Source organism: Triturus cristatus, chromosome 3_2 (genome assembly GCF_964204655.1).
Source record: "Triturus cristatus chromosome 3_2, aTriCri1.1, whole genome shotgun sequence".
Taxonomy (NCBI): Eukaryota; Metazoa; Chordata; class Amphibia; order Caudata; family Salamandridae; genus Triturus; species Triturus cristatus.
Window position 1 is genome coordinate 196,154,269 of NC_140584.1, and position 25,624 is coordinate 196,179,892.

Genomic DNA, 25,624 nt, shown 5'->3' on the forward strand with positions numbered 1-25,624 from the left:
AATATGTCGTCTGAGTGGCACTGTGATTGTCTATCATTGTGGATGTTTGAGTGGCTGTATGGTTGTGTGAGTGGCTGTATGGGTGAATAAGGGTGTGTGTGAGCAGTTGTATGGGTGAATGATTGAGTGGCTGTATTGGTGAGTGAGTGGGTGTGTGAGTGGCTGTATGAGTGTGTGAATGGCTGTTTGAGTAGGTGAGTGGCTGTGGGAATGGCTCTATGGAAAGTGAGTGGGTGTGTAAGTGGATGTATGGGTAAGTGAGTGGCTGTTTGAGGTGCGGTATGGGTATGTGAGTTGATGCGTTAGTAGCTGTTTTGCACAGTAAGTATCTGTGGGAGTGGCTGTATATGTGAGTGAGTGGGCATGTAAGTGCTTCTATCGATGTGTGAATGGGTATCTAAGTGGTTTTGTGGATGTGTGAGTGGCTGTATTGGTGAGTGAGTGGTTGTGTAAGTGGCTGTGTAGGTGAGTGGGTCTGTGAGTGGTTTTGTGGATATGTGAGTGGCTGTATGGGTGTGTGAGTGACTGAGTGTATGTCAATAGTTGAATGGGTATGTGAGTGGTAGTGTGTGTAGGTGTATAAGATGTTGTACGGGGGTGTGAGTGGTTCTGTGGATGATGTAATCAGTGATGTCATTTGAGATGCCATCAGTGATGTCATTAGTGATGTCACTGACTATCTCCTCAGTGATGTAACATGTGAGGTAATAAGCAGTGCATGCAGTGGTGTAAGCTATAGTTAGCTCAGGTAACTAGAACTGCTGAATTTCAATGGTTTTGTATGAGAGATATCTGAGCCTAACTATATTTTCCCAATAGGAAGCTGTCTCACTATATAGTGTACTAAACAGAAGTACACAGTGCAGAGAGTCCAGCGGGTCCGCAATTGATTTACAGAGGCTAAAGTAGATAATACTAACGCTCTTTTTTGTAGTAGTGTGGGCAAGCAATTGGGCTTATCAGAGGGTAGTACTAAGCATTTGTTGTCTAAAGAAAGGGGCACAGCCACCATTAAAATGAAAGCGCAGAATGGGGCGCTTTTAAAAACAAAAAGTTAAGAAATAGGAAGAAACCAAAAAACATGTGGATATGTTCGGTGCTGCAAACAACAAACCAACGGCACGGCTGCCATTTTATCAGCGGACGCGTGCCGTGCTATGGTAAACAAAAAAAAGAAGCGTTGGGTCAGAGCGTGTCGCAGGAGAAAACCATGTAGCCAGATAGTTCTCACAGGTTGTAATTAAAGCCTACCGAGTAACAACACATGTAACACAGGGTGTCCTCATTGGAGGTTACAAGATGAGACAAGGCGGTACTAAGGAGGGACTACTTAGCCTATTGACCAATATAAAGCCACAGTTTACAAAGGACAGTGACGAGAGGCAATTATAAAGATGGGCGGAAAGTGGTCGGAGCTTCAAGTCTATACCTGAATACAGCATGTCTCGGCGAGACCTAAAAATGATCTGAAATCCTTTTCGGAGGTGACTGCATCTTTGATTTTATTGTAGCGCAATCTCATTGTGACAAGTGGGTTCTTTCTTATCCTCTCCTGGTGAAAGCAGAATCCATGGTTCTCCCTTTTAAATTGCTAGGAGTATGCAAATATGGAAATCACTTGGATGCTTCTCTGTTTGGCCACTCCCACCTTAGTAGTATCCAAAGGTCTTCCTGCCTTTTGCCAGGATGATGGGCAGCTTCACAAGCTGCCTCACCAACGTGTTACCCGCCGATTTTGGTAAGGAATTCTTGATACAGAGGAATATGACCACATCTCTACCAAACAAAGAAGCACTTACTTCATGTAGTTCAGAGGAATGACCCATATTTGGTGGAGATTTAAATCTTTGTAGTCTCGTTGTCTTCTCTATAGGAAGATTCAAGTGATCGCATATTTCGGATAAAACCGCACCCGAAACAATGCCATTGCCCCTGTGTACCTGCCCGAGCCTCCTTTGTCTTTGTGCTTGTCCTGGCAAATCCTGTGTATTGTCGCTTTGCTTACCCCAGTTCCTCCCCCCACACTCCGTTGATGGAGTGCCTGTCCCCAGCCACTCTCAACCACCCTTTGTTGTCTGTGTGCTTACCCCCAGGCCCTTCAGCCTACCCTCTGCTGTCTGAGTGGATGCCCTCAGCCCTTCCCACCAATCCTCTGTCTGTCTGCTTGCCCCATACCCTCCAGTTCACCCTCTGTTGCTCCTGGGCTTGCCCCCTGGTCCTCCCGCCTACCCTCTGCTGTCAATGTGGATGCTGGCCAGCCCTTCCCATCCACCCTCCGTTGTCCATCTGTTTGCCTCAGACCATCCCACCCACCCGGGACCTGTTGTCTTTGCCTATGCTTTTATTAAATAGGCATTACACCTTGGAGTATGAAGCACCTCGATAAACAGGGAGTTTAGCAATTGGGGGTGAAGAAAGCGCAGTGTCACCAGGGCCCTGGGATGTGAGAGACTTGCTGAATCCCATTTAATGCAGTGTTTGGGCACCTTTTTTTTTGCCTACATTAGGGTTTGTGACACCGGTGTCACATCCTACAACTAGAGTGCCATACGTTTTTGTTTGTAAACAATTTCATATTCGAATACACCGCTGGTGGTTGCTTCTTCGACTTTTTTAATTCTTTGCGGGTAGCTTCCCAGCAGACTGGGCTGTTGAAAAGCAGGCCTATATTAAATGACGGGTTTCGTGGCAGCCTTTGATATGGTGAGATGTTTCAACATTTGCTGCCATGTACGGGCATCGTATACATTCGTCTGTGTGCTGCCCTCCTCCGTCGTGCCATGTCTCAAATTGAGACACATTGCTACCGGGTGCCAGTCTGTGCCGAATAGTCCCTTTAAACAGAAGTATGATAAGTGTCTGCTCTGAAGCCAATGTATTAACACTGATGAGGGAGGGAGTTGACGATCACTGGTTTGCTGTTGTGGGATCTGACTTGGTGACAAACACTACTGTTATACACAGAAAGGTCTGTGTGCTCGTCTGCAGCTGCGGCACTGTGTTGCCCTTCTTGGCTTCCCGTCAGTACAACAAACAGACCTCCGTATTGCGAAAGCTTTGGAAAGTAATTGGCATTTGGTAGATGTTGTTAGCTGTGTGACTAAAGATCTTCCTGAATTAGTTTTTTGTTCTTTTTTTGCTTGCCCATTTTTTACTTGCCTTCTTGTTCTGATACCCATTCTCGGACTGGGACAGAAAATAGGTCCACACTCTAAAATAAAAGTGGCCCCATTAGTGAATCAAATATCTAAAAAGTGTCCCACGTTTGCAAATCGGGACAGTTTTGAACTTGTAAACGCAAATTGTATAGGTGTTTTCAAGATTTGGGCAACTGGAGAATTTGTGCTTGGTGAAGGCAATGTTTGTGGTAATTTCAGGTAAAACAGTAAAAACCGGTCCAGCACACCATAAATCAGACCACCCACAAAAACCAGCACATACCCTGTCCCGTCAAACCAGTCCCATCCTGCTGATACCCCTTGACTCCTTTTGCAGTAATCTACTTTTTTGCCTTGAGGGTTTCTCAGTGGAATTATGATACCAGAATTACCGGCTCAACTGTTTTTGCAGAGGATTTCGAATTAAACATTGTGTCATGCACGTGGGTACGACTGCTTTGCCTGCACACTTTACAAGCAGAAGCACTTGCATTGTATACACACTTATCTCGCAGGTCCCCTGTATTCAAACCAAACTTCAGTGGCCCCTGCATCATATCCACATTTTACAAGATCGGCCATCTTCATCAAATCCATTCTCACACACACCTCTGAGGTAAGGGCCTCTTGTCACATATAATATTTTATATCTCACAAGATGGCCCCTACATAAAATTTACATTTTCACAAACACACCCTGCATCTTATACAGACTACACAAAGAGCAGTCTCCTGCATCCCATCCGATTTTACAAGCTAGGCCACTTGCATCACATTTATCCTTTGCAAGCGGAGGATCCTTGTAGATAGCCACAATTCAGACGCTGAGCCCCTTACATCCTGTTCACAAGCTGAGCCCCTTACATCTCGTTCACAAGCTGAGCCCTTTACATCTCGTTCACAAGCTGAGCCCTTTACATCTCGTTCACAAGCTGAGCCCTTTACATCTCGTTCACAAGCTGGGCCCCTTGCATCTCGTTCACAAGCTGGGCCCCTTGCATCTCGTTCACAAGCTGGGCCCCTTGCATCTCGTTCACAAGCTGGGCCCCTTGCATCTCGTTCACAAGCTGGGCCCCTTGCATCTCGTTCACAAGCTGGGCCCCTTGCATCTCGTTCACAAGCTGGGCCCCTTGCATCTCGTTCACAAGCTGGGCCCCTTGCATCTCGTTCACAAGCTGGGCCCCTTGCATCTCGTTCACAAGCTGGGCCCCTTGCATCTCGTTCACAAGCTGGGCCCCTTACATCTCGTTCACAAGCTGGGCCCCTTACATCTCGTTCACAAGCTGGGCCCCTTACATCTCGTTCACAAGCTGGGCCCCTTGCATCTCGTTCACAAGCTGGGCCCCTTGCATCTCGTTCACAAGCTGGGCCCCTTGCATCTCGTTCACAAGCTGGGCCCCTTGCATCTCGTTCACAAGCTGGGCCCCTTGCATCTCGTTCACAAGCTGAGCCCTTTAATCTCGTTCACAAGCTGGGCCCCTTGCATCTCGTTCACAAGCTGGGCCCCTCACATCACGTTCACAAGCTGGGCCCCTCACATCACGTTCACAAGCTGGGCCCCTCACATCATGTCCACAGTTCACACGCTGCGCCTCCTTCTTTACATATCTGTACTTTGCTGTTAGGGGTCCCTCATAGAGCAGTTTAGTCACATTTGCAAAAGTTGCCATAGGGTTTATGCTGTTGCTTTGTTGCTTGGCTTTGGTATTTGCTTTATATTGTGCTTTGATATCCCCATAATTGTCTTCTTTATGATCAAATTTTTTGTTATTCAGCACAATTATGGGCAATGCAAATACAGAACAATGGCCCACAGAATCGCCACAATGCTGCAGCCCATTTGTTATAGTCCCCTGACTGCGGCATATTCTCGCCCCAGGATGAGGCAACAGGCTGTGGGGGAAAAGTCAGACTCCTAACCAGTAGATCATATCCTTGGCAAATAAGGTCAGGGCCACAAGCCTGCGCTGTCTCCACTATCTCCATTCTGTTTTACAGAAATACTTTTTTAATGGATGAGTCAAGGTGGTAAGTTACTCAATGTTTATCTAGCACGCTCTTGCCAATTCTGCGACACCATAGTACTTTGTCTTTCAGACACATGTCTACTGAAGCCAGTTTGCCCATTAAGGATCTTCCTTGACCATCCCCAGGAAAGTGAATGTAGTTGTATGAGGAATATTGAATTTCCCAAGATGGTGTCTGCAGTATTAGTTGGGGAAAGGCAACCTGACCGCTTAACTGTGTGGTGAGGAACTGTTTTTTGTCAGTGTGGTGTGAGTTACAGTGGGAGTGCGGTGGGTCTTCCTACCCTGTTCAGAACAGGTGTCTGCCTCGTCACCTTATCCCTCCGTGTGGGAAATGCATCAGACTTCCTGTTGTACCAGGCAGTGACTGAATCTTCCTATGTGCCTTTTGGGTCCTTGCAAGGGAGAACTGGGAGGGGGTGGGGGGTCCAGGCAGGGCCAATTGCCTGATTAGCTTGTCTGCAACAAACCAGGGTAATGAGCAGATGGTCAGTTCGTGGAATCAAATAATAGGGTTCGATTTCGACCTTCGCAAAGCAAACGCAACGACCTTCCCCTTACCGTCCTTTGTGTTTGTTACCAAACAGATACACTTGGTAGGATGTGGACGGTGCAGAAGAACAGCGAAAAACTGAAGATTAGCCTTGATGGTTTTCAATGTGATCCAGTGTGTGAACTACTAAATGTTAAATATTCAGACCCACCACATTGAGCGGAAGCCAGTTTACTGCTGGTGGCCAAAGACCACTTTTTCTGCTATGAGATTGCTGTAGCGTTCTGACACATGAATAGTATACATATTGCTAGTTCGACAAGTGTTGATCTGCCCACTAAACCCTATGGTCCTTTGCAGAAATTCAGCATCTTCTTTGGCTTAGGCGTGTGTTCAAAGTGCTGTTTGCTTCCACAAGTTAAACACTTGAAGCCCATCAGCCCTGAGATTAAATGCTAATTGAGTCATTATCTTTTCTGTTGCAGGTCCATTATCCTGACGTGGAGCGGGTGGAATGGATGAATAAGGTAAGGGAAGACTCTATTTTGATCTAGTTTAACCTGTTTAGCATGCTTTCTGGTCTCACAGTGAATATACAACTTTTATTATTTTAGTTGAATGAGAAATTCTTAAATTTATAAGCACTTCTATATTGGTTAGTATCACCCAGAAGGGCAGAATATAATGTTTGAGTGGATCAGGATTCCAATACTTATCCACATCCTGGGACTAGTTTCTCTTTGGCTGCCATCTTATTTTACCCCGATTGGGTTATCTGTTTTCCACCAGGCTCTGGCAGTATCATCGGAGCGGAAAAACTGTATAATATCATTATTTTGTATTGGTTTATTCTCTTTGTAGTGCTTTTACAAGAGCTCTATACAAGCTCAAAAGAAAATACAGAACCACAATTAATTTTCTGATATTCTCCCTGGTCGTGGGCAGATGTAATGGGACTAGCCATACCCTCCACCAACCCCTGCTTGTAACCTAAGGCTTAGGGACTAACTAGACTTCTTGCCAAGTTTGACCCTAATCCTATTAACTAATACAATTTACCACCAGTGATCCCCAAAGCACAAACATTTTTATTCATTTGAAACACAATTTGTCGAACAGTAAAGCTTGAACGTAGCAGCATGGCGATGTGCAACATAAGCTGTGAATCAGTGAGGAGTAAGACAGAAACAGAGAAAGGATAGTACTGGAGTATAAAAGATTTCTAGAGTCAAGGATGAGGTATTATGTAATCTCTGACCAAGAATAAACGATGAATGCACAAGTCTTTGGTGGTTTTATAGGGTGGACTTAATATGGGAAAGAATGATTTACCCTGATGTTCAATGAGAATGGTGTTCTAATAGAAAAGCCCAGGTGCCTTAAAGTACTGTACACTGCGTGGTGCTTAGGGAGGCTTGTGGATGGATAGAGGCTGAAGGTTGTCAAACTGCTGTGCTCAAGAAGATGCTGAAGAAGAGAACTATTTGGGACGGTTCTGAGAGAAACTGGGAAGAGAGCTTATTTTGTCCCTCTTTGAATACCCTGCTAACAAGCTTAGCTAGTTCTCTGCAGTTTTACAGTTTGCTCAGTGATAATAGGTAGACGGTGTTTTATGTTTTCTGAAGGTTGAAAAGTGTTCACTTAGAACTGATGATCATTTTGTTGGGTGGGGATAAGGAATTCTTGTAAAGGATGTTTAGTAGGTCTAACATCGGTGGGACAAGAGGAGAGCAGATTAAGAGCTCTGAGGGGAAGCCGTTCATTAAGATGATACCTGTACCCAGTGATGGGAACACAACTAACCCGTTCGGATGGCTGACCATGTTAAATGTTGCAATGAGGTATAACAAGAAAGAATTTAGTGAACAGGAAGTTAAGGTGGGCAGAGTTAAAGTCTGCAATGTATGCGGGTTGTTTCAGTTGAACAAAGTTGGTAGATGCCATATTATAGGGAACTGCGAATCGGTATTTGAGAGGAGAGAATGTTTGAGTTCAAACCAGGAGGCTACCCTAGTTTGGTGTGGTACTATCTTGATTATTTGGAGTGAGGAGGCATTAAATGAGTTGTCTAAGGGATTTCTGACGGGGCTGATTTTGCAGAGGGAACAGAATACAAGGCGTCTGCCCAACAGGTTGGTCAAGGTGATATTGGTGCATTGATGTGGGGAAGAGAAGAAGGTTTAGTGTGCAAGGCAGCAGCTGTGGTTGTGGCTAAAGTGAGTTGAAGAGGTCATGGTAGTAGGTCAGTTTTGATATGTCTATGATTCTCAACAAGGTGCTTAAGGGCCTGTTTATTAGTTTCCGAGTGCACTTCCATTCACAGGCGAGATTTCGTTAGCATGTTGAGTCTCGCTGAAGATGGTGGCGGAGCCAAGGACAGGAGACCGAGCATATTGGATCAAATTAGGTTTTTACATTTGGATCTGGGGGTCATAGTGGGTGTAGGTGTGTTGATAGTCATGTGAACTAGAGTACGATGTGATCAAGGGTCGATCTTGAGGTAGGAATTGGTCAATGAATCCCTGAAGTTTCCTTTTGGAGCGGGTAGGGCTACAGTTAGTTTTGAAAAGTAAGTAGTCCTTTTGTAGCTCAGCAAAGAGAATTCCTTTTGGGCGATTCCTCTTCTTGAGCCTGAGATCCTCAACAACAACAAGGGAGTGCAGAACAGCGAGTGCATGATCACATTATTGTTCAGCAAGGTACTTATCATTCAAAGACCAGGATGGCATTGATCGCTTTGTGACAGTGACGGCGAAGTTAAGCAATTTTTTAGTAATTTTGTTTGTGGACTCACCTCAAGTTCTATGGCCCCTCTGCTACATTTACGATTTTATGTCATCAGGCAAACAATTTTCCTGTCCTGGGCTTTCTTTTATCAATCTATCACATTCTGGGGGTTGTAGCCCTGGTTCACACCTACTCAACCAGTTGGACTCCCACACATGAAAAACATGATTTGGAAATGCAGGATTATAGCTCTGGGGGTGAGCGGGGGTGTTTACACAGCAACACCTCTTCTAGAGTTTAGGAATAACACATGGACGGAAACATGAATTTTCGAATAAACTCGAGCAGGGAAATGTCAAATCTCTTAGTCCATGTTCAATTATTTCAAGAATGGCTATAATGTTTTTAAACCTCTAATTGCTCTGGCTTCCAGATTCACTTTCTGAGTCCTCTCCATTGGTGCATCCATAGACAATGTAGGTACATTTCAGGGCATGCCAATCTGGAAGAGCAGCATAAGGCCCCAAAAAAATAATGCTTACTTTATATCAAAATGTCTTGCAATATTTGATAGTCCATGGCCCTGCAGCTGGGAGGGGCAGGACCTGACGAATCCCGCCGCACCTTTTTGGTTTTGTGGAATATTAAATGTAGTGCTGTCAGTAGCGGGACGGCAAAAAAGGCAAGCATGGCTGAGCATCTTACACCTGACGTTGGACAACATGCCTGAATTTTAACTTTACATTGAGTTAATATACTGTAATTTTGCTCACATGAGTTTTTGAATTTGCGTGTTAGAAGATGAAAATGATGCATTTTTTCCACCTCTCTGCAGATCCTGGCGCAGGCCTGGCCTTATTTCGGAAAATACGTGGAGAAACTGCTACAAGAGAAGATAGTGCCAAAAATCCGAGCATCAAACACGCACCTCAGTGCATTTACTTTTACCAAAATCGATTTTGGACAAAATGTAAGAAAATCATCTTTATTGCATTTTTCACCATATGTTTCTTTTAGCGGCGGTGCCCTGCTAATTCGCTGTAGGAACTGGAAATGTGTTCTTAACTAAGACCAGACCATATTCTTTGACTTAATTCTTAGACCGTACCTAACCGCTGATGTTAGGGGTGTCTTACCAGGCCCGCCTTTGCTTTTCTGAGAAGCAAGGAGGACCTTTTATGATGGGTATAAATAAGGTTATGTGATATTCGTAGTGTACTTGTTGAAATGTTTGAACCATAAAACGCACCACGTTATGGCCAGATTGACAGACCGGATTTTGTTAGTTTGTTTCTTTTTTTTTGCATTTTGTTTTAATCAGATTTTAACTCCCTGAATAGATGTATTAATGCAGCAGTAAAGGCCAACATATTGTATCGCGTTGTCCTACAATTGCATTTATGTATCGTTTCCTGACCCTGGTGATACCCATGGAAGGGCTGTACATCATACACAAGAAATGGGATGAGAGGAATGATTGCGAATAGTCTAAACCACTGACAATCGCTCAGGGTAGCATTCCGACCCATAGTTTTGACTTCTCAGCCACTCCAGGCAGAGGCCCACCCTATACAGGGGTATGGACCCTGCTCCTTATGGATGGTTGCCAGTGGTTTAAAAGTATCCTAGCGTGATTGATATAATGCCTTAAGTGGTAAGGATATGCCAAGACATGGATCCCTTGCTCATTGTGCCACAAGCTCAAAGCTATACCTCTTTGGCAAAGCCTAAGGAAACTGAAACCAGTCTGGGGTTCCATACAGTCCCTTCTGGAAGGTTGGGATGGATTGTTCCATGAAGAGCAGGGCCAGTACCGATAAGCAGAAAGCAGGCCTTTGTTTACAGTGGTACGGTGGGCGAAAAACGATGGGCTGGCATTCTTCCCAGAGGGCTTTTCAGTGGTTAAACTATTTAAAATTATTCCTTTTGTGTGTTTGATACCCATCAAATTACTTTAGGGAACAGGGCCCATTTTAACATTTTAGGCAGTAAGATTTGTGTTTCCACTTAACGTGGTTTGTGCTCACGTTGGCAGCAAATGCACATGGAGAGACCCAGCATGCGTAATGGCTGCACCATGATTTGTTTCTTAAACAAGGACCTCTAAAAGTAAGTCGTACTTGGAGTGTTTTTGGACCAAGTTTGGCAGTTTTAGTGATAACGCAGATAAGAAACTGTTTCTGCAGCTGCATGTCGCACCACTATCACTACTGTAGCATGAGCAGCTAATGTCAGAGAGTTTTTATAAATGTTACTTGCATTATCCTCCCTCCTGAATGCCCCCAAGCACCGTTTATATCTCCAAGTTCCTTAGTCAAAGATAGTGCCTATATTCCTTAGTCACTAAATGCTGTTGCCTACTAATTTAGCAGCAAGCCCCCCCCCCCCCCATTCCCCGCACACCCAAAGCTGCTTGGTTCTTACATGAAGTGCACCATTACACCACAATTTAGTAAGTGATTTGATTAGCTCTATGATCCCCTAATTATTAAATGCTGAGAAGACTACTATGCATACCACTAAATCACTAAGGGCCTCTTTTGATTTTGGTCTGAGGGAGCTTTAGCAATATGGGAAATTAGAAGAATTCATAGGCCCACCCTAAATCACTCCTTAAGATTAGCAACAAGTTTATCCCTCCAAGTGCTTGATGCGAAGATAAGTAGTACTGCCACCCCCACCTCTTTACGTTATTTAATCGTAGTATTAGCAGCAAGCATAATCGAGGGTTGCTGGGTTCTAAGATTAACAGTTTTAAGTTTCACTCCCTATGTGACTGGGTTATAGAATTGGCAATCACTAAATTACAAGATTTCTAGCACACATGCTGCCAAAAATTTCTCAGTGCTAAGATCGGCATCTTAAATATGATAAAGTTACTAATGGCTAACATTAGTAACACATATATATACACACGCTTCAATTAATGCTAACTTAAGCTGCACAAATACTCTTTAAGTCACTTGGTACTCAAAAATAGCTACACACATACAACCCAGATCCTGAAGTGCTAAAATTAGCTAAATCTATAACCACCCCCGCATCACTAAGTTGGCAACGTCGCTCAGACAGTTACTGTACATCACTCAGATCTTATGTGCGGAGTATGTCGCAAATTTGTATCCCGGCAAGACCAACATTGTCTTCCTTCCTTCAAGATAAATGCATCTGAATACTGTTAACTTGAGTAATAGAAACAACTGTTATTTACAGCTGTTAGAAGTGATAGACATGTGATATGTTGTGCTCTAGAAATAAAAGTTATGATTATTCTTAATTATGTTTGCAGAGTAATAAATTAATTCTAGCCAGGAGGGAAAAAGTAACACATAAAGGTTTTATCCTTTGCAAACCTATATTAGCACAGTCAAGACCTCTTGTTTACCTGCACTTACCTGCACTTGGAGTAAAGACATAGACCTAGAAAAAGCTTTACCTCTCGTCGTTCATGAGATTAAAACCCTAATGTTTGATCAGCTAGCGTAACCTGTATTTAACTCTGTGTTTTCACAGCAAACTAGATTGCTGAAATGTCTCTTCAAAATGTTAATTTTGTGACAGCTTCTCTTACCCCACTATTATGTTCTCTTTCATGAATTGATTTCTCTAAAGTCTAGAACTAGGTAGGCAAAATATGGCCTATGATCCCAAAATTGCTGAATTTATCTGAGTTCACAAAGATTTAGTACTGTGTGGAAGGAATCTCTTTTCAGTCCTCAGCAGATCTGGCGCCTCAGTGGGAGAAGGGGGGTTGGGGGAAAGGGAAGGGCCCATAAACCTATAGATATCTTGCTGAATTCTCATTTATTTGCAATCAAGATGCAAGCTCCTGGTAAACTGTTGATCCTAAGATACCACAATCCCGAAATGTAGATGTGAGGTTTCTTGGTTGGAAGACCTTTCATTAGAATATCTTAGGCCAGTGAAGTTAAATTAACAATTTGTTGGATAGAGTCAAGTCTTGAATGTGGAGAGACTTCTTTGGAAAAGTGGCAAAAAGTTAATGAAAGAAAGCAGTTGCTCAGTCCTAGCTGGAAAGTTGAAAGACTTTGGTGGAACTGGCACCAAATAAATCTTATTGCAGTGGTGCAAGCAACATATAATATTTTTACTTCACGAGCTGAAGATGTATGGCAGAATACTTTTGTGTACTTGTATGTTATTTACTATATATAGTTATGTGGAGAATTGGACTGCATATCATGTCATTTAGCGGGTACCATGAGTTATTGCAGATGGCCAATAGGTGACGTGGCTGGTCGAGTTATTTTAGACCATGATGCTATGAGACGTGTGTGTTTGTCCACATATGGATCTTTCTCCAGTTTTAAAAACAAACTTGTACATGCGATAAAGGTGCATTTTAATTTGATTTTTTTTTCAGTAAAGGTATGTGATGTAAGGTATTCAAGTGTGCATGTATTTGCATCTGCTCATGTGCACAGCTAAAACAAGCTCCTGGTAATACCTTGTTTGATAGCAGTTTTTCTAAGTAATTAGCAAGCGTTAGCTGGCTCTTTTTGTCTCTACTTTTTGCTTCAATTTCTCTACCTTTGATTCTTTACACTGTGATCAAGACGCTAGTGTGCAATATTATTTGAAAACTGCACATAGGGACGTAGTCGAGCTCAACATTTGTATGGGATGGTCCATTTATACTGATAGCTCTCAATCTTTTATCATTTCTGTGGCATACACTCGTTCCTTCAGTGGTTGGCAAAATGCTAATTTCCAACTCTTAAATCATGAGTTACATTAAAATGATTTTATTACATTCTCAAGGTTTGAACCACCCAGTCAAAAATAGAAAATATTAGACAATTTCCTTACTCTTAAAAGCAGATGCTATGTTCTGCAGCTGATCAACGTGGGACTGGGAGAAGCCATAAGCATACAAAACACGTGGGTTGATGAAACAATTCTTCTTGGATTGATTACATCCCCATTGATGAAACCCATTTTTCTCTTGTAGAGGTTATGTCAATAGAACCTGTGCTGATTTCTGGCACGCATAATGGCAACCAAACGCAACACAACTAGATCCTGAGGAATAAATGCCAAGCTTTTCCAAAATCCAAATTCATTGGTGTTCATCATAGAGGGCATTTCTGTATTCCTTCACGAAAATACGAATTCTTATTCTCTTGCCTCCCCCTAAAAAAAAGTATTTGGCATGATCTAAAGGCCACATTGAGAAAGTTTGCAATTAAGATTACGGCAAAGAAAAATAAGCATCGTAATACTGAACTAACAAGATTTGAAAAAAGTATAAGAAGAACTTAAGTATGACCGTAACTGTCTATTGAGTAGGGAAGGAATTCGAGTGAATTTACAGAAGGCTAATAAGCTACATTGTAGTAATAGAGCTAGAATAGTCTGCGCTAAATAAATAACAAGCAGACTGAATATTTCGGCGATGCCAGATAAAGATGGTAAGATTCTTAACACTACATCTGACAATGCTGGGGTCTTCAGAGGCTGAACGCTTCGAATTAGTGAATTGATATTGAGTATTGCATTACATTTTTGTAAAATATATCACACGACGATTTCTGAGGAAAATAAAAACGAGCTAGAAAAGCCTATAGTAAAAAAATCTTAGTCTACCCAATCTTTAGGACTAGATAAGTCCAGGCAGCGATGGTTTTGTTGCCATTTTCTACAAACTATTTATTGCCGAGCTAATAAAACCTCCCTACTTTTTTATTTAAACAGTTTGACCACTTTGGAAAGGTTCAAGTGCTTCTGTGAATGCTAAAATGTTTGGATTCCTTAAGATGGGAAGAATCCGATGCTTACCAAAAATGGTAGACCTACATCACTGATTAGCATAGATTGTAAGATATTTGCTAAAATTCATGCATGCAGATTAGAATTGCTCCTCCAGAAACGTATTCACCCCGCACAGACAAGCTTTATGAAAGACGGACTATGCAACGATAATGTCAGTCTCTTTTGCCATGTTATTGAAAAGACTAGACTCGTAACCTTTCCAGTGGCGGCGATTGACTCCAATTGCATGGCCATTTTCAAGCTGTTCTTCAAATAGGAGTTAATCTATATGATTATGGTACTTTGAGGCACCATCTGCTAATATGAGAGTGAACGGTGCAATAGTTAGCTATTTCTGTCTGAGGCAAGGCTTCCCCTTGTGTCCCTTGCTATTTTCCTTAGCAATTAAACCCTTGTTGGAAAGCCATAGGAGGTATGGTAGGTGTTTGGCATTGGTAAAGCTACGCATAAAGTTGAAACCTTTTGGTGTAAATATTCTGGGTTTTACCTTGGGGCTATTCTGTGTTAGAAAACGTTAATATGCACCTGATTCAGGATACACTTTAAGAAGAGAGAAGACAGAAGACTACCTTCACAACGTTGCCTTTACTCCTGATGTTGTAGGACAGTCCAGACTTAGCTGCCAATTGAAATATATAATTTATTTAGGAATCTGGTTTAACAATGGCATTAGGGGTCAACGTACTTAAATGAAATGTGGCATGCTCAAGGAATGGTCGCCAAAAACAATTCATGGTGGAGCAGGGTTAAAGACATCAACATGATGATTACCCTGATTATTTAACAAGCATGCTCCCCGTCAGACTCTCAGGTAGTTCCTTCAAGAGCCTAGGACGTCTGATCTCAACCTTCTGTGCAAAGTTGTAAAGACCAGAATTTACGTAGCTAGCGGTCTTTCTTCGGCCTCCGTGAAGAAGTGCCAAAAAGGCTTACTCCTGCTAAAAAGACTATGTGCTGGGTGTACTTTCGAACCAGAGGAGTGCCCTGGCATTTGATACCTTGTGATCAGCCCGCTATGAAACAGCGATTTTGTAATTTGGGTAGTCTCTGTATTCTTCATTGTGCTGCAGGCAAAACAGAAGCCTAATTTTGGGGACTACAGCACTTATGTGCCTCAAACATCAGAACATTGTCAGCAAACCGAACAAGTGTCACATCAGGTGGGGCAGCACTTTAAGATTCTAGACAAGCAGACTCCAAATTGCAAGGACTAGGAAAGTCCCATGTAAACAAAACACAAGTTTATGGTATGATCAAAATGTAACCATGTTTGTGTAATGCAGATGATCCTTTCCAATAAAAACGTACCAGAACTAGGGTGAAATTTATTTTTTCTTCAGTACTGGGAGCAAAAAATTGGTAGGCATTTTGTGCCATGTCGTTTTTCTCCCGAGGGACACAGTAATTTGAACAGAACATAGCACACAGGGCCGGCTTTAGCGCTGGTGACGCCCGGTGCGAAAATTATTTTTGGCTCCTCCACCCCCATGGCCTCCTTCTTGGATTCTCTCACTACCACCAGGCAAAAGTGCCCCTCATCTCTCCAATCATAAGTTAATTGCTAAACACAGCATACTCCCCGAGGTCAGCGCCCCCTTCCACAGGTCAGCACCCAATGTGGCTGCACCAGTTGCACTACCCTAAAGCCAGCCCTGGTAGCACATTCCAGTGCATGTGCAGCGGCATAACTCTGGTCCCTGCGGTGCTCGGGGACCCTAACCCCACAAGGGGGCCAACAGCCCTTCAGGGATGCCCCCATTGAGCCCAAGGCGAATGTAGATCTGTGAGATGTGGTTGACTCGGGTTGGGGGAGGATTCCCTCATTACATGATTGGGGCATTATTTTGCTTTACCCCACTGTTTTTCTGTATCATTGTGCCCTCAATTGTATTGTTTTTTTTAGCTGTTTTTCTTTAAATATGACCCATGTGTTTACATTGTCCAATCTGCGGAATTGTGCGGAAATGCGCTATTACAAATAGATCTTTTGGGCGCGAAATCGCTCTGTTGGTTTGATGACCTTGTCTCATTCCACACACAGTGTGTTCATGCACACCATTACTGAAAGGTCAGCAGAGTACTGGTATGGGCCGCTCTGTCCGCTGATTCTCGCTTCTTTCCTATAATTAATTTACAGCGTTTGTTGCAGAGCCTTCTACAAGAATTTCTACATAGATAACTGCAAACGATTGATTCAGTGGCGAGTGGACAGCAGTGAGAGCTGTAATTTACTGGAGCTCTGCTGGTGTGGTCTGCTGAGCAGACACATTTGGTAGTAGGTGCGCAGGGAACCGAAGCTACGCTTACTGGGGAGAGGATAGAGAAAGGACTGGGCACAGAAAACAGCAATCGACGACCTTTGCCGCTATGCCCTATCATTAAAATTATTTAATTTGTGCTCTTTGGGAAAATTGGCTAGTGGGTGGATTATGAATTATCCAACCTCATTATAGTGTCCCAAAATATCAAATAAGTGTTAGCTAAATATCTTTTTGATTCCCCTGAATTACTGAAGTGAAATATTGCCCAATTTTTGTTGTAATGCTCCAATGTATATGGACTTACTAGGTGCTGCACTTAAATTGTAATGTTTCAAAAAAATTGACTTACCTTTTCCCACCCTCTCAGGCAAGTGTCCCCGGTATACATATTTCCAGGGAATTAGCCTATCATTAGGATCTGCTGTAGGAATGGTATGTCTGGAGGGTGGAGAAGCAGGATGTAGGCTGCGACTGAATCAAACTGTTACGCTTTAATAAATTAAATGTGAACTGCTGGAGAACGCAAAAATGAATGCACAAAGATGTTTTTAAAAGTTGATGCTCTTTTTGAAAGCCACAACACGCAAAGCAGTCCAAGTCTAGCTTCAGAAGACAAGAGCACACAGTAGAACCACCAGTATAACAATACAGACTATACATTTGAGATGGCCTATTATCAAAAGGGTATCTATCAGAAGTTAGGCATTTGGTAATCACCGTCCGTCACCGTTCTCGCTTACGCCCAACTCGCTCCTACTCCAGCTGTGAAAATGTGCCTTTTCTCAGTGGAAAATGTTTTGCCGAGAGCCTGCATTGCGAGTATGTCTGTTCCTTCTAATCCTCCTGTAAATGTTGAGGCTGCAAAAACTACCACCTACTAAACACTGCTAGAGTAGTACAACTGCTATTTGATGGTTAATAGATAATTCTTGATCACGTAATGTCGTATTGCATCGTTTTTTATGGCATGGTGAGTTGTGTTTAAAGTGGTAGTGTGATGCCGTGGTGTCACGTAGTGTGGTTTGTGGCTCATATTGTGTTGAATGGTGTGGTGGTGATGTAAAGTCTTTTATAGTATGATGAGGTGGGGAGGTTTTTGTAGATGGCCCTTTGTCCTTGCTTATGCTTTTATCTATTTATTGAGACTCCCTTGACTGCTAGCTTCTTAACGTGGGTTATCTTTATCTTTAAAGGGAGCTAAGCTTATGATGTACTGTCAATTCAAGGTGGCATGTGGAGATAAGGGTATGTGTTGTACCCTTGTCTGTACTGCTGCATTGTAGTGTGTGTTAGCTTCCTCTGATCCATTGATTATAGTCCGAGTTGGGTGAGCTCGATTTTGGGTTGCATATTTCCTCCCTCATAATTTTTTGGCTGCGGGTTGCATGATCACCCACTGGTACCCTTACCACTTTTTCCCTACATTTGGCAATATAACACTCTTGAAATTAACACCAAAGCAATTTCTGGTGTCTCAGCAAATCCCTGAGGTTCTACAAGAAAGCGAACATCGAATTTTTTTGTTTTGATTGAATTGCAAAGCCTCATTTTATTCCATGTACTGCCATTTATGGGGTGCTGCAGTACAGTGTGATGTTCTCACCTGTGGTTATCAGCTAATGTGAAGTGGTCTTCTGTTGAGAGATGTAAAATGGTATAGAGAGGTGTATGAAGTAACATAGTGTGATATATATTGATTAATTAGATGTGGTGTGCCATAGGAACATTGGCAGCAAACCAAATGTATAGCACATCAGTTAGAGTGTGCAGTGGTACAGTGTGAAATGGTGTTTAGTACTGTGGCATAGTATAACTTGGGGCTTGATTACGAGTTTGGCAGTCCATAGGACCACCACCCCCGTGGTGGTGGTTTGACCACCACCATACTGCAGAACTGCCCACAGTATTCAGAGTGCGGCGGTCAGATTTCCACGCGACTGCCGGGATCAAGGATCCTGCTGGGCCGGCGGTCTGCAACCGGCTGTATTATGCTGGTGGTCCCGCTTCTGGCACCTCTGAGCTATCACAAGTTGCATTTTCGTTGTCCTTTTCATGGCGGTGATCCTGCCATGAAAGCCAGAAAGGCAACCAAAGGGGCCCTAACAGAGACCCCTGCAGGATTTGGGCCAAAAGGGTACATTTGGGGGCCCTCGGTATTTGCACCCCCACTTCCGTCATGGTGTGACATGTTAATAATACCGTGCAGGACGGTGCAGTCTGCGCTCTGACTGTGGCAGCCTGCATTATAGGCTCTTCTATGAGCCTTGCAGAGCACCGCAGTAAGACTGCCGTAAGACCACCTGCCCGACCAGGATTTGTATCCTGATCTTGCGGGCGGTCGTACCACAGGTTTGGCGGCCTTATAGCAGACGGTGGGGGACCACCGCCGCTGTTGGACTGCCAAACTTGTAATCAGGCCCTTAGTGTTGTCTGTGCGCTGGCCTAGGGTTATGTGAACTATCATGATGATGTGTAGTGGGATGTAGTGTGGTATGGGGTGTTAGTGTGGTTTGCTATGGTATCATGAGATGGTGGTGTTATGTGATGTGGCAAATGCTGTGTTGCTGTAATCTAATGTGGTGGACAGTGTGATGTGATTTGGTATTGAACGGTGTGGTGCTTCCTATGGTGCAGTATGATGTGGTTTGATGTGCTTGTGTTGAATGGTTTGGAGACTTGTAAAGTGGTGTTTGATTGTGTGAAGTAGCTAGGTTTAGTGTTCTGTTTGCGATGTCCATAGCCCTGTTCTGTGGTGGATGGTTTAGTGTTTTCACTTGAGGTTTAATAGGGGTGCATTGTGTGGTGTAGTGTAAGCGATTGATGGTGCAATGTGTATCTAGTGAGGTGTGGTGTGTCGTGATATTGTCTGGTGTGATGCAATTTGTGTAGATGTTGATGTGGTACTGGAAGATAGCGTGTGAACAGGTGCCATATGTTGTGTTATATGGTGTGTATGTATATATATTAAGGTGCAAAAAGGTGTAGCATGACAAGGTGTGGCAAAGAATAGTGTACGGTAAACTGTGTGGTGGTAGTTTTGATGAAGGGTGGTGTCTTGGTGCTCCTTATGATAAATCTCCTATTCTATTATGGGGAGTAATGGAATTATCTTTTAGGGCCCGGCCTGATTTAGAGTTTGGCGGACAAGCACTTTGCCACAAATGTGAAGGATGTTCAAGTTGACTCATGTTTTATTCTCAACCCTTTCTTGGTTTCATCTTGAACTTAGATACACTTGGAATAAATGTTTGAGTGCCCATGACTGCCATCCCATAACTACAATGTTTGTTCTCTTTTAGTGTCCCAAAGTAAACGGCATCAAGGCGTACACAAAGGAAATCGATAAGCGGGAGGTGATGCTCGATGTACAAATATGGTAAGGATACGCCATTTTTCTGACCATGTGTCCATTGATCCATCCCCCTCCACAACATTCATGATACAGCACTTCTATTACTCGGAGCAGGTCATTCTCCTGTATTTTATTTCTAAAGAATTTAAAGAGCGATTACAAGTGAATATTGTATCTAAAAGAAAGACCCTCGGAAACAAATGTCATGTCTTTATTGCAGCAGTCCAGGAAAGAGGAATCTTGTGCATACAGCAACACCCAATGTGCCCCTAAGACTAAATACAAAAAGTTAAACAGCTGATGGATATACATGTTATGGTTTTCATTAGGTATCTGTAAACAATGTATTCTAATATGTGTACGCCTATTGAATAAGATTGTATAACAAAAAAAACAATTTGTTCCCACTGTAGATCATCACCTGAATACTATTGCATACACCAATACCACTATATTAACATTTGACCATTACATTAGTTCTTAAACATTTGACTGAAATTGTACCAAATGCAAAGAATTGTAAGAGGGCGGGAATAAGTGTGGAGTACTAAATTCTAGTAAAACAAAAATATTTGTGTTGAACGCTGTACATTTTTTAGCAGACAACAGAGGGCAAAAAATGCAGTAGTCCATTAAAAGTTAAGTAGCAAGTTTATGCATACTTGCACCCATGTGCCAGTCTGAGGGACACACAGATCAGTAAAATCAAGATTAATTAGCGGTAAGTTGCTATGGCAAATAAAAGAAAACTTTTATTGTATTGTAGGAACCCTACTCTAAAGGAAACTATTTATACACCTAGATGCTTAGAACTTTTAATGGTTTCAGCCCCAGTGTTTTCTTAGCAGGGTGACATAGGTGTGAATACTCGGTGGGGCAGGAGGGGCTTAAAGAATGATTCCTAGAGTGATTTCCAGATAGATGAGAAACGTTTTCACAAGTGTAGCTCAGACATACACTTATTCCAGCAGCACGCCACCAAATTCTGATATAATGTTAATTTAAAAAAAAGGCACTTCACGAAAATGTGCAAGTATTCTGCAAACCTGCTGGTGCCCTGTGTGCACGAGGTTATAACAAAAGATCAAAAAGCATATAAGAAACTAGTCTTGACTGTAATTATACAAAACGTAGATGAAGCCGTTGTAGATTGTGTTTTTGAAAATGAAATGGGACCAATCAAACTAAAGTTTATATCAGATTCAGGATCACTGAACACCATTTCAGCTATTTTATGTAAGGCAGATATAACATTGAAGATGATTGATATGAATCTGATTGTGTTTGGTGCGCATAGCACTGATGTGTTAAGATATTTTGAGGAATATATTTCATACAAAAACATACGTAGCATAGTAAAACTAATAGATTAGGTTGGAACGACCTAGGCATGTTCGAAAATTGTATTGAGACTTAGGACAGGCATGCAAACAGATGGGTGCAAACAGATAGATTAAAAAGCCTAGGTTTATTTAAGTATGAACTTGGTTATTTTGGGAAATTTGAACTTAACATTATTCTCAAGGCTAATATCATAAGATCAAAAATTTACCTTTGAGCGGATTCATTAGAGCAACTATGCAAGGATAACTTAACTGAAATATTCAACTAATCGGAGTGGGTTGCCCCAATGGTAATTGAAAAAGAAGGCGGCCTATTTGCATCTATGTGCCAACCTTTGCTTATTAATTAAAACTTTTCTTATTGGTTGTTATTCTCAAGGTACAAGAAACGTTTTAGCATTTTTTAACTAATATTGACTTTAAAGCAGTGTTACACCAAGTACGTTTGGCACCAAATTCAAGAACCTCTGTTTTTTACTGCCTTTGATGCTGTTGCATATCCCCATTTGCCTTTCGGTCTTGCTTCAGCCACTAGTGTGTTCCAAAAACATATATAATTATTTCATACAAATTCTGGTATCATGGCATTTTAGGCTGGTGTCCTGATCTATCATAAAACTCAGGAAGAACTTAATGAAATTATGTTTATAGTTTTAGTTATGTTGCACGAATGAGGAATGACCATGAAAAGGGAAAAATGTACGTTTTTGACAAGTATTTGGTTAATCTCTGGACACCTCATGTTATTAAGCTAAAGGGAAACCTAGTTAGGGCAATAATTTAGGCACCCCACCCAGTTGACAAAGACCATCTATGTTCTTTGCCAGGGCGATGGAGTATTTCTTGCAATTAGTAACTGGGTTGACTATATTGACAGAAAACAAGAAGAAATTCTTAGACAAAGGTACTAATTTTGAATAGTAAGTGACTGAGAACAAAAGTGCTTAAAAAGTCGAGCATTACCCGTGCCTACACTCAAACCTTTGTGTCTGCTACAGGGCACAGGGGTACAGTGGGTGCAAGTTCAGTGAACATGGAGTGGTGTTCTCTCTAATGGTGAAAGGCAAAGAAAGCACAATGGTGTTGGCTTCACGCAGTTTGCAGAGATCATAAATCCTTGTATCTTTTTTCCTCTGTTATGTGAGTAAGCCATAGGCAATGCTGATGTGGTTGTGAAACATTTGTGAGTATAATTTAGAAATTACATTTATTCTGGTGCAACAGTTTTAGAGCTGATTTTCTTTCCTCCAGAATTGTGGTATCTTTCATAGATTTACATGCTTGAATCTTTCCCTGTCGTCGAAGTGGGAGTTCCATGGTACCATATTAAAGCAGTATGTACCAGTATCATAGGCTATAATGGCAATGCAAAGTCAGTTTAACAGCCTATCTATGTCCTTTTTAAAAAATAAAAAAAGGACCAAACTTGAACTATGACCAATCAGGCAAGAGCCCCTTAAAACACTCCCAACAGAGGCATCTTCACTCAGATTTTCACAGCATGTCATGTGTGAGGGAGTCTCCCTAAGCTCTGCTCAATACTTCAGATTTGGTGATTTTCAAATTGATTATTTGCTCTTCCGGTATGTCAGAACTTGTCAAAAAAGGACCCTTTAGATCTTGTCACCTGTGGTAAAAACAGGCTTCATATGGCAGATTCTCAAAAAGAATGTATTTATTGCCTTCATCCATCCCACAAGGTGAGCGACTTCAAAATATGCATAACTTTTTTTACTAAAACCCTCAAAGACCGTGAGAGAAGACTTTCATTATGGTTGGAGGAATTAAAATCAAAAACTGCTGTAGTTTCTGAGGAGGAAAGTGGTGAGTGTTCTACTTCCTCACATACATCTAAGAAGAAGGAGAGGTCTCACCATTTGTCACCTCAAAGGATCAAGAAACCCTTACAAAAGACCCACCATGGATCTTCAGAAGGCTCTTTTCATGAGGAAAAAAGAAAAAGGGTTTATACTGGCTCGAAATCTGACCCATCTACTCCATCTATAACCTTGCCATTAAAAAACCTTGATCCTCATCTGAACCAGTTTCCAAAAAGAGAAAACTAACTGGCAAAATGTCGTCCATGCCATTGGAATCATCGTTGACTGCACCTAAAGTCAAGATCTTGTCAATAGCTGGCATTCCGTTGATAATCTCACCATAGACTTTCACCGTCCCGTCAACGACGACTGTATCCACGTCGACGAAGACTACCTCGTTAATGACTAATACACTGTCGACGATATCCAACTCTTCAATGACGACAGTGACATTGACGAGAACTGTACTTACACCGTTGACGACCGCATCAACGTCAGTACCACCATCAACAAAGGCCTGGTCAACAACACAACTCTCAGAGAAGTCTTCATTGTCACTGTCGAAACTGAAGCAGAAGAAGCCACCCATGTTAGTTTTGACTGCACCATCGACGCTACCGTCAACAAGACTTTTGGTATTGCAAGAAAGTATTCGTCATGAATGCACATCTCCTAGTAAGGTGTCCTCACTCCCACCCAGCCACTTGTTGGATCTTGAAGAACCAAAAGATGAGGCTCAAGGTCCTTTTAGTGCAGCTCGTAGTCCTTCTGAGTTGCACATAAAGTATCAGGACAAAGAAGATGAGTATTATGAGCCCATTTATCAAAGTCATCAATATGTGGAGCAATGCTATCACTATGCTCCTTCACCACCACCACCCAAGACATGGCCCAGGTTCCTGCTGCTTTAGTACAAAGCATGCTTCAGAATTACTACAGGTGCTTTAAAACACCTGCTAAAGTGCAACAACTATCTGCAGTGTTGTCTACGCCTGCATCTAGATCACCGGACAATATACTGCCTTGACCTACTCCAAGAATGACCTCATAGTCTCACACCGCCATGCCTCCTCAAGATGACCCATCTACTACAGATGATAGAGAAAGAGAAGAAGGTGAAATGCCAGACAATCGGACCCTCACCAACGAATGGTATGATTACCTTATCCCTCCACCTTCACCTCCAGCACCACAACCAGTCGATCCTCCACTGGAGACTTTTGGGTGTTTTCACATGCTAATGGAGATAGCGGCCAAATGCTTCCAGCTCCCCATCACTGTCAAGCAATCGGACTGCTTTTTGTAGGATTTCTAAGAACAGTGCAGAAAAACAGTCAGAGCAATACAGATTTGTAGATTATATTTGAGCGGAAGGAGTAAAAATAATGAAGACGCCAGCTACTGCCGCCGCTTTTCTTTCTAGGATTGACAAGAAATATAAGGCTCTAGAAGACTCGCCTGCCTGTCTTATAGGACATCCAAAACCTGATTCGGTTATTACCCACGCTGCACAACATTGATCTAAAAATTCTTCCACCCCAATCTCTACTCCGCCTGACAGAGAAGGCGGGTTTCTCGATAATAATAGTAAGCGATTTACAGTAATGTCAGGTACAACTGTCCACGCAGCAAATTCTCTGGCTATTCTTGGCCGATATGATCGCCATATAAGGTCAGACATCGCCACATACTTGGATTTCTCGCTGTAAGACAAAAAGGCTGAACCTACAAAGACCTTACAGGAAGAGGAAAGATCAGCATTTTAAATGATTGACTGTGTAATGGACATTGCTCCTTAGGTTTCTGGCAATTAGCTGGATCAGCTGTTTTTCGCCACCCGAGTTGGCTCAAAGCTACTTCATTCCTACCAGAAGTCCAAGCTATTTTTCTTTCTATGCCCTTTAAAGGCAATTCTTTATTTGGTAAGCACATCGAGGACACCCTACAGGCAATAAAATCTGATATGGAGACAGCTAGGTCTCTAGGAACTCTCCAGTTCCGTAAAACTCATTTTCGCTGAGCTTGTGGGCAAGGAGCATATTCATATCGGGGTGGATACCAGAGGTATCGACCTCAATTTTTCGGCCTGCCTATCAACAGTAACAGCTGTATCAAGCACCGCCACCAGCAGCTTATTCCAAGCAACAACCGATAAGAAGGCAGGCTGCTTCTGCCAGAGATATCGGTAAAAAGACATGACGACTTCAAAGTGTCGGCTACACCACCTATACACCATCATTCGGTTGGAGCCAGAATTTCCCAATACCTATATCAATAGAGAAAGATCACTATCGATATGTGGGTCCTGGATCTCGTTGCTTATGGACATACCCTGGAGTTCATTCAGATTCCACCTCATAGGCCACCAACAAAATTCTTTCCATGTCATCTTCTTTGTTAGGAGGTATTGGCTATGTTAACAAAGAGAGCCATAGAAGAAGTTCCACATCCTCAAAAAGGAAAGTGTTTTTTCCTCATAATGAGGAAGTCAGGGGAGTGGCACCCCATTCTGGATCTCTGGAAACTCAACAAGTACCTGAAGAAACAATCTTTTTGTATGATTGCCCTCCAGGAGATCCTCCACCTCCTCAATAACAGAGATCTCTCCTTTCAATGAGAATAACCTTTCTAGGAGCAACTCTGAACACAT

At 42.5% G+C, this 25,624-nt stretch overlaps 1 protein-coding gene across 1 annotated transcript in view; it reads left to right on the forward strand.

Annotated features, from left to right (window-relative positions):
• Nucleotides 1-25,624, forward strand: part of ESYT3 (extended synaptotagmin 3) — a 235,185-nt gene that overhangs the window by 64,350 nt on the left and 145,211 nt on the right. Inside the window, exons 2-4 of the mRNA XM_085647487.1 lie at nucleotides 6,164-6,205; nucleotides 9,241-9,375; nucleotides 19,759-19,835. Of these exons, the coding sequence (XP_085503613.1) occupies nucleotides 6,164-6,205; nucleotides 9,241-9,375; nucleotides 19,759-19,835 (254 nt within the window). The remainder of the gene's footprint in view (nucleotides 1-6,163; nucleotides 6,206-9,240; nucleotides 9,376-19,758; nucleotides 19,836-25,624) is intronic.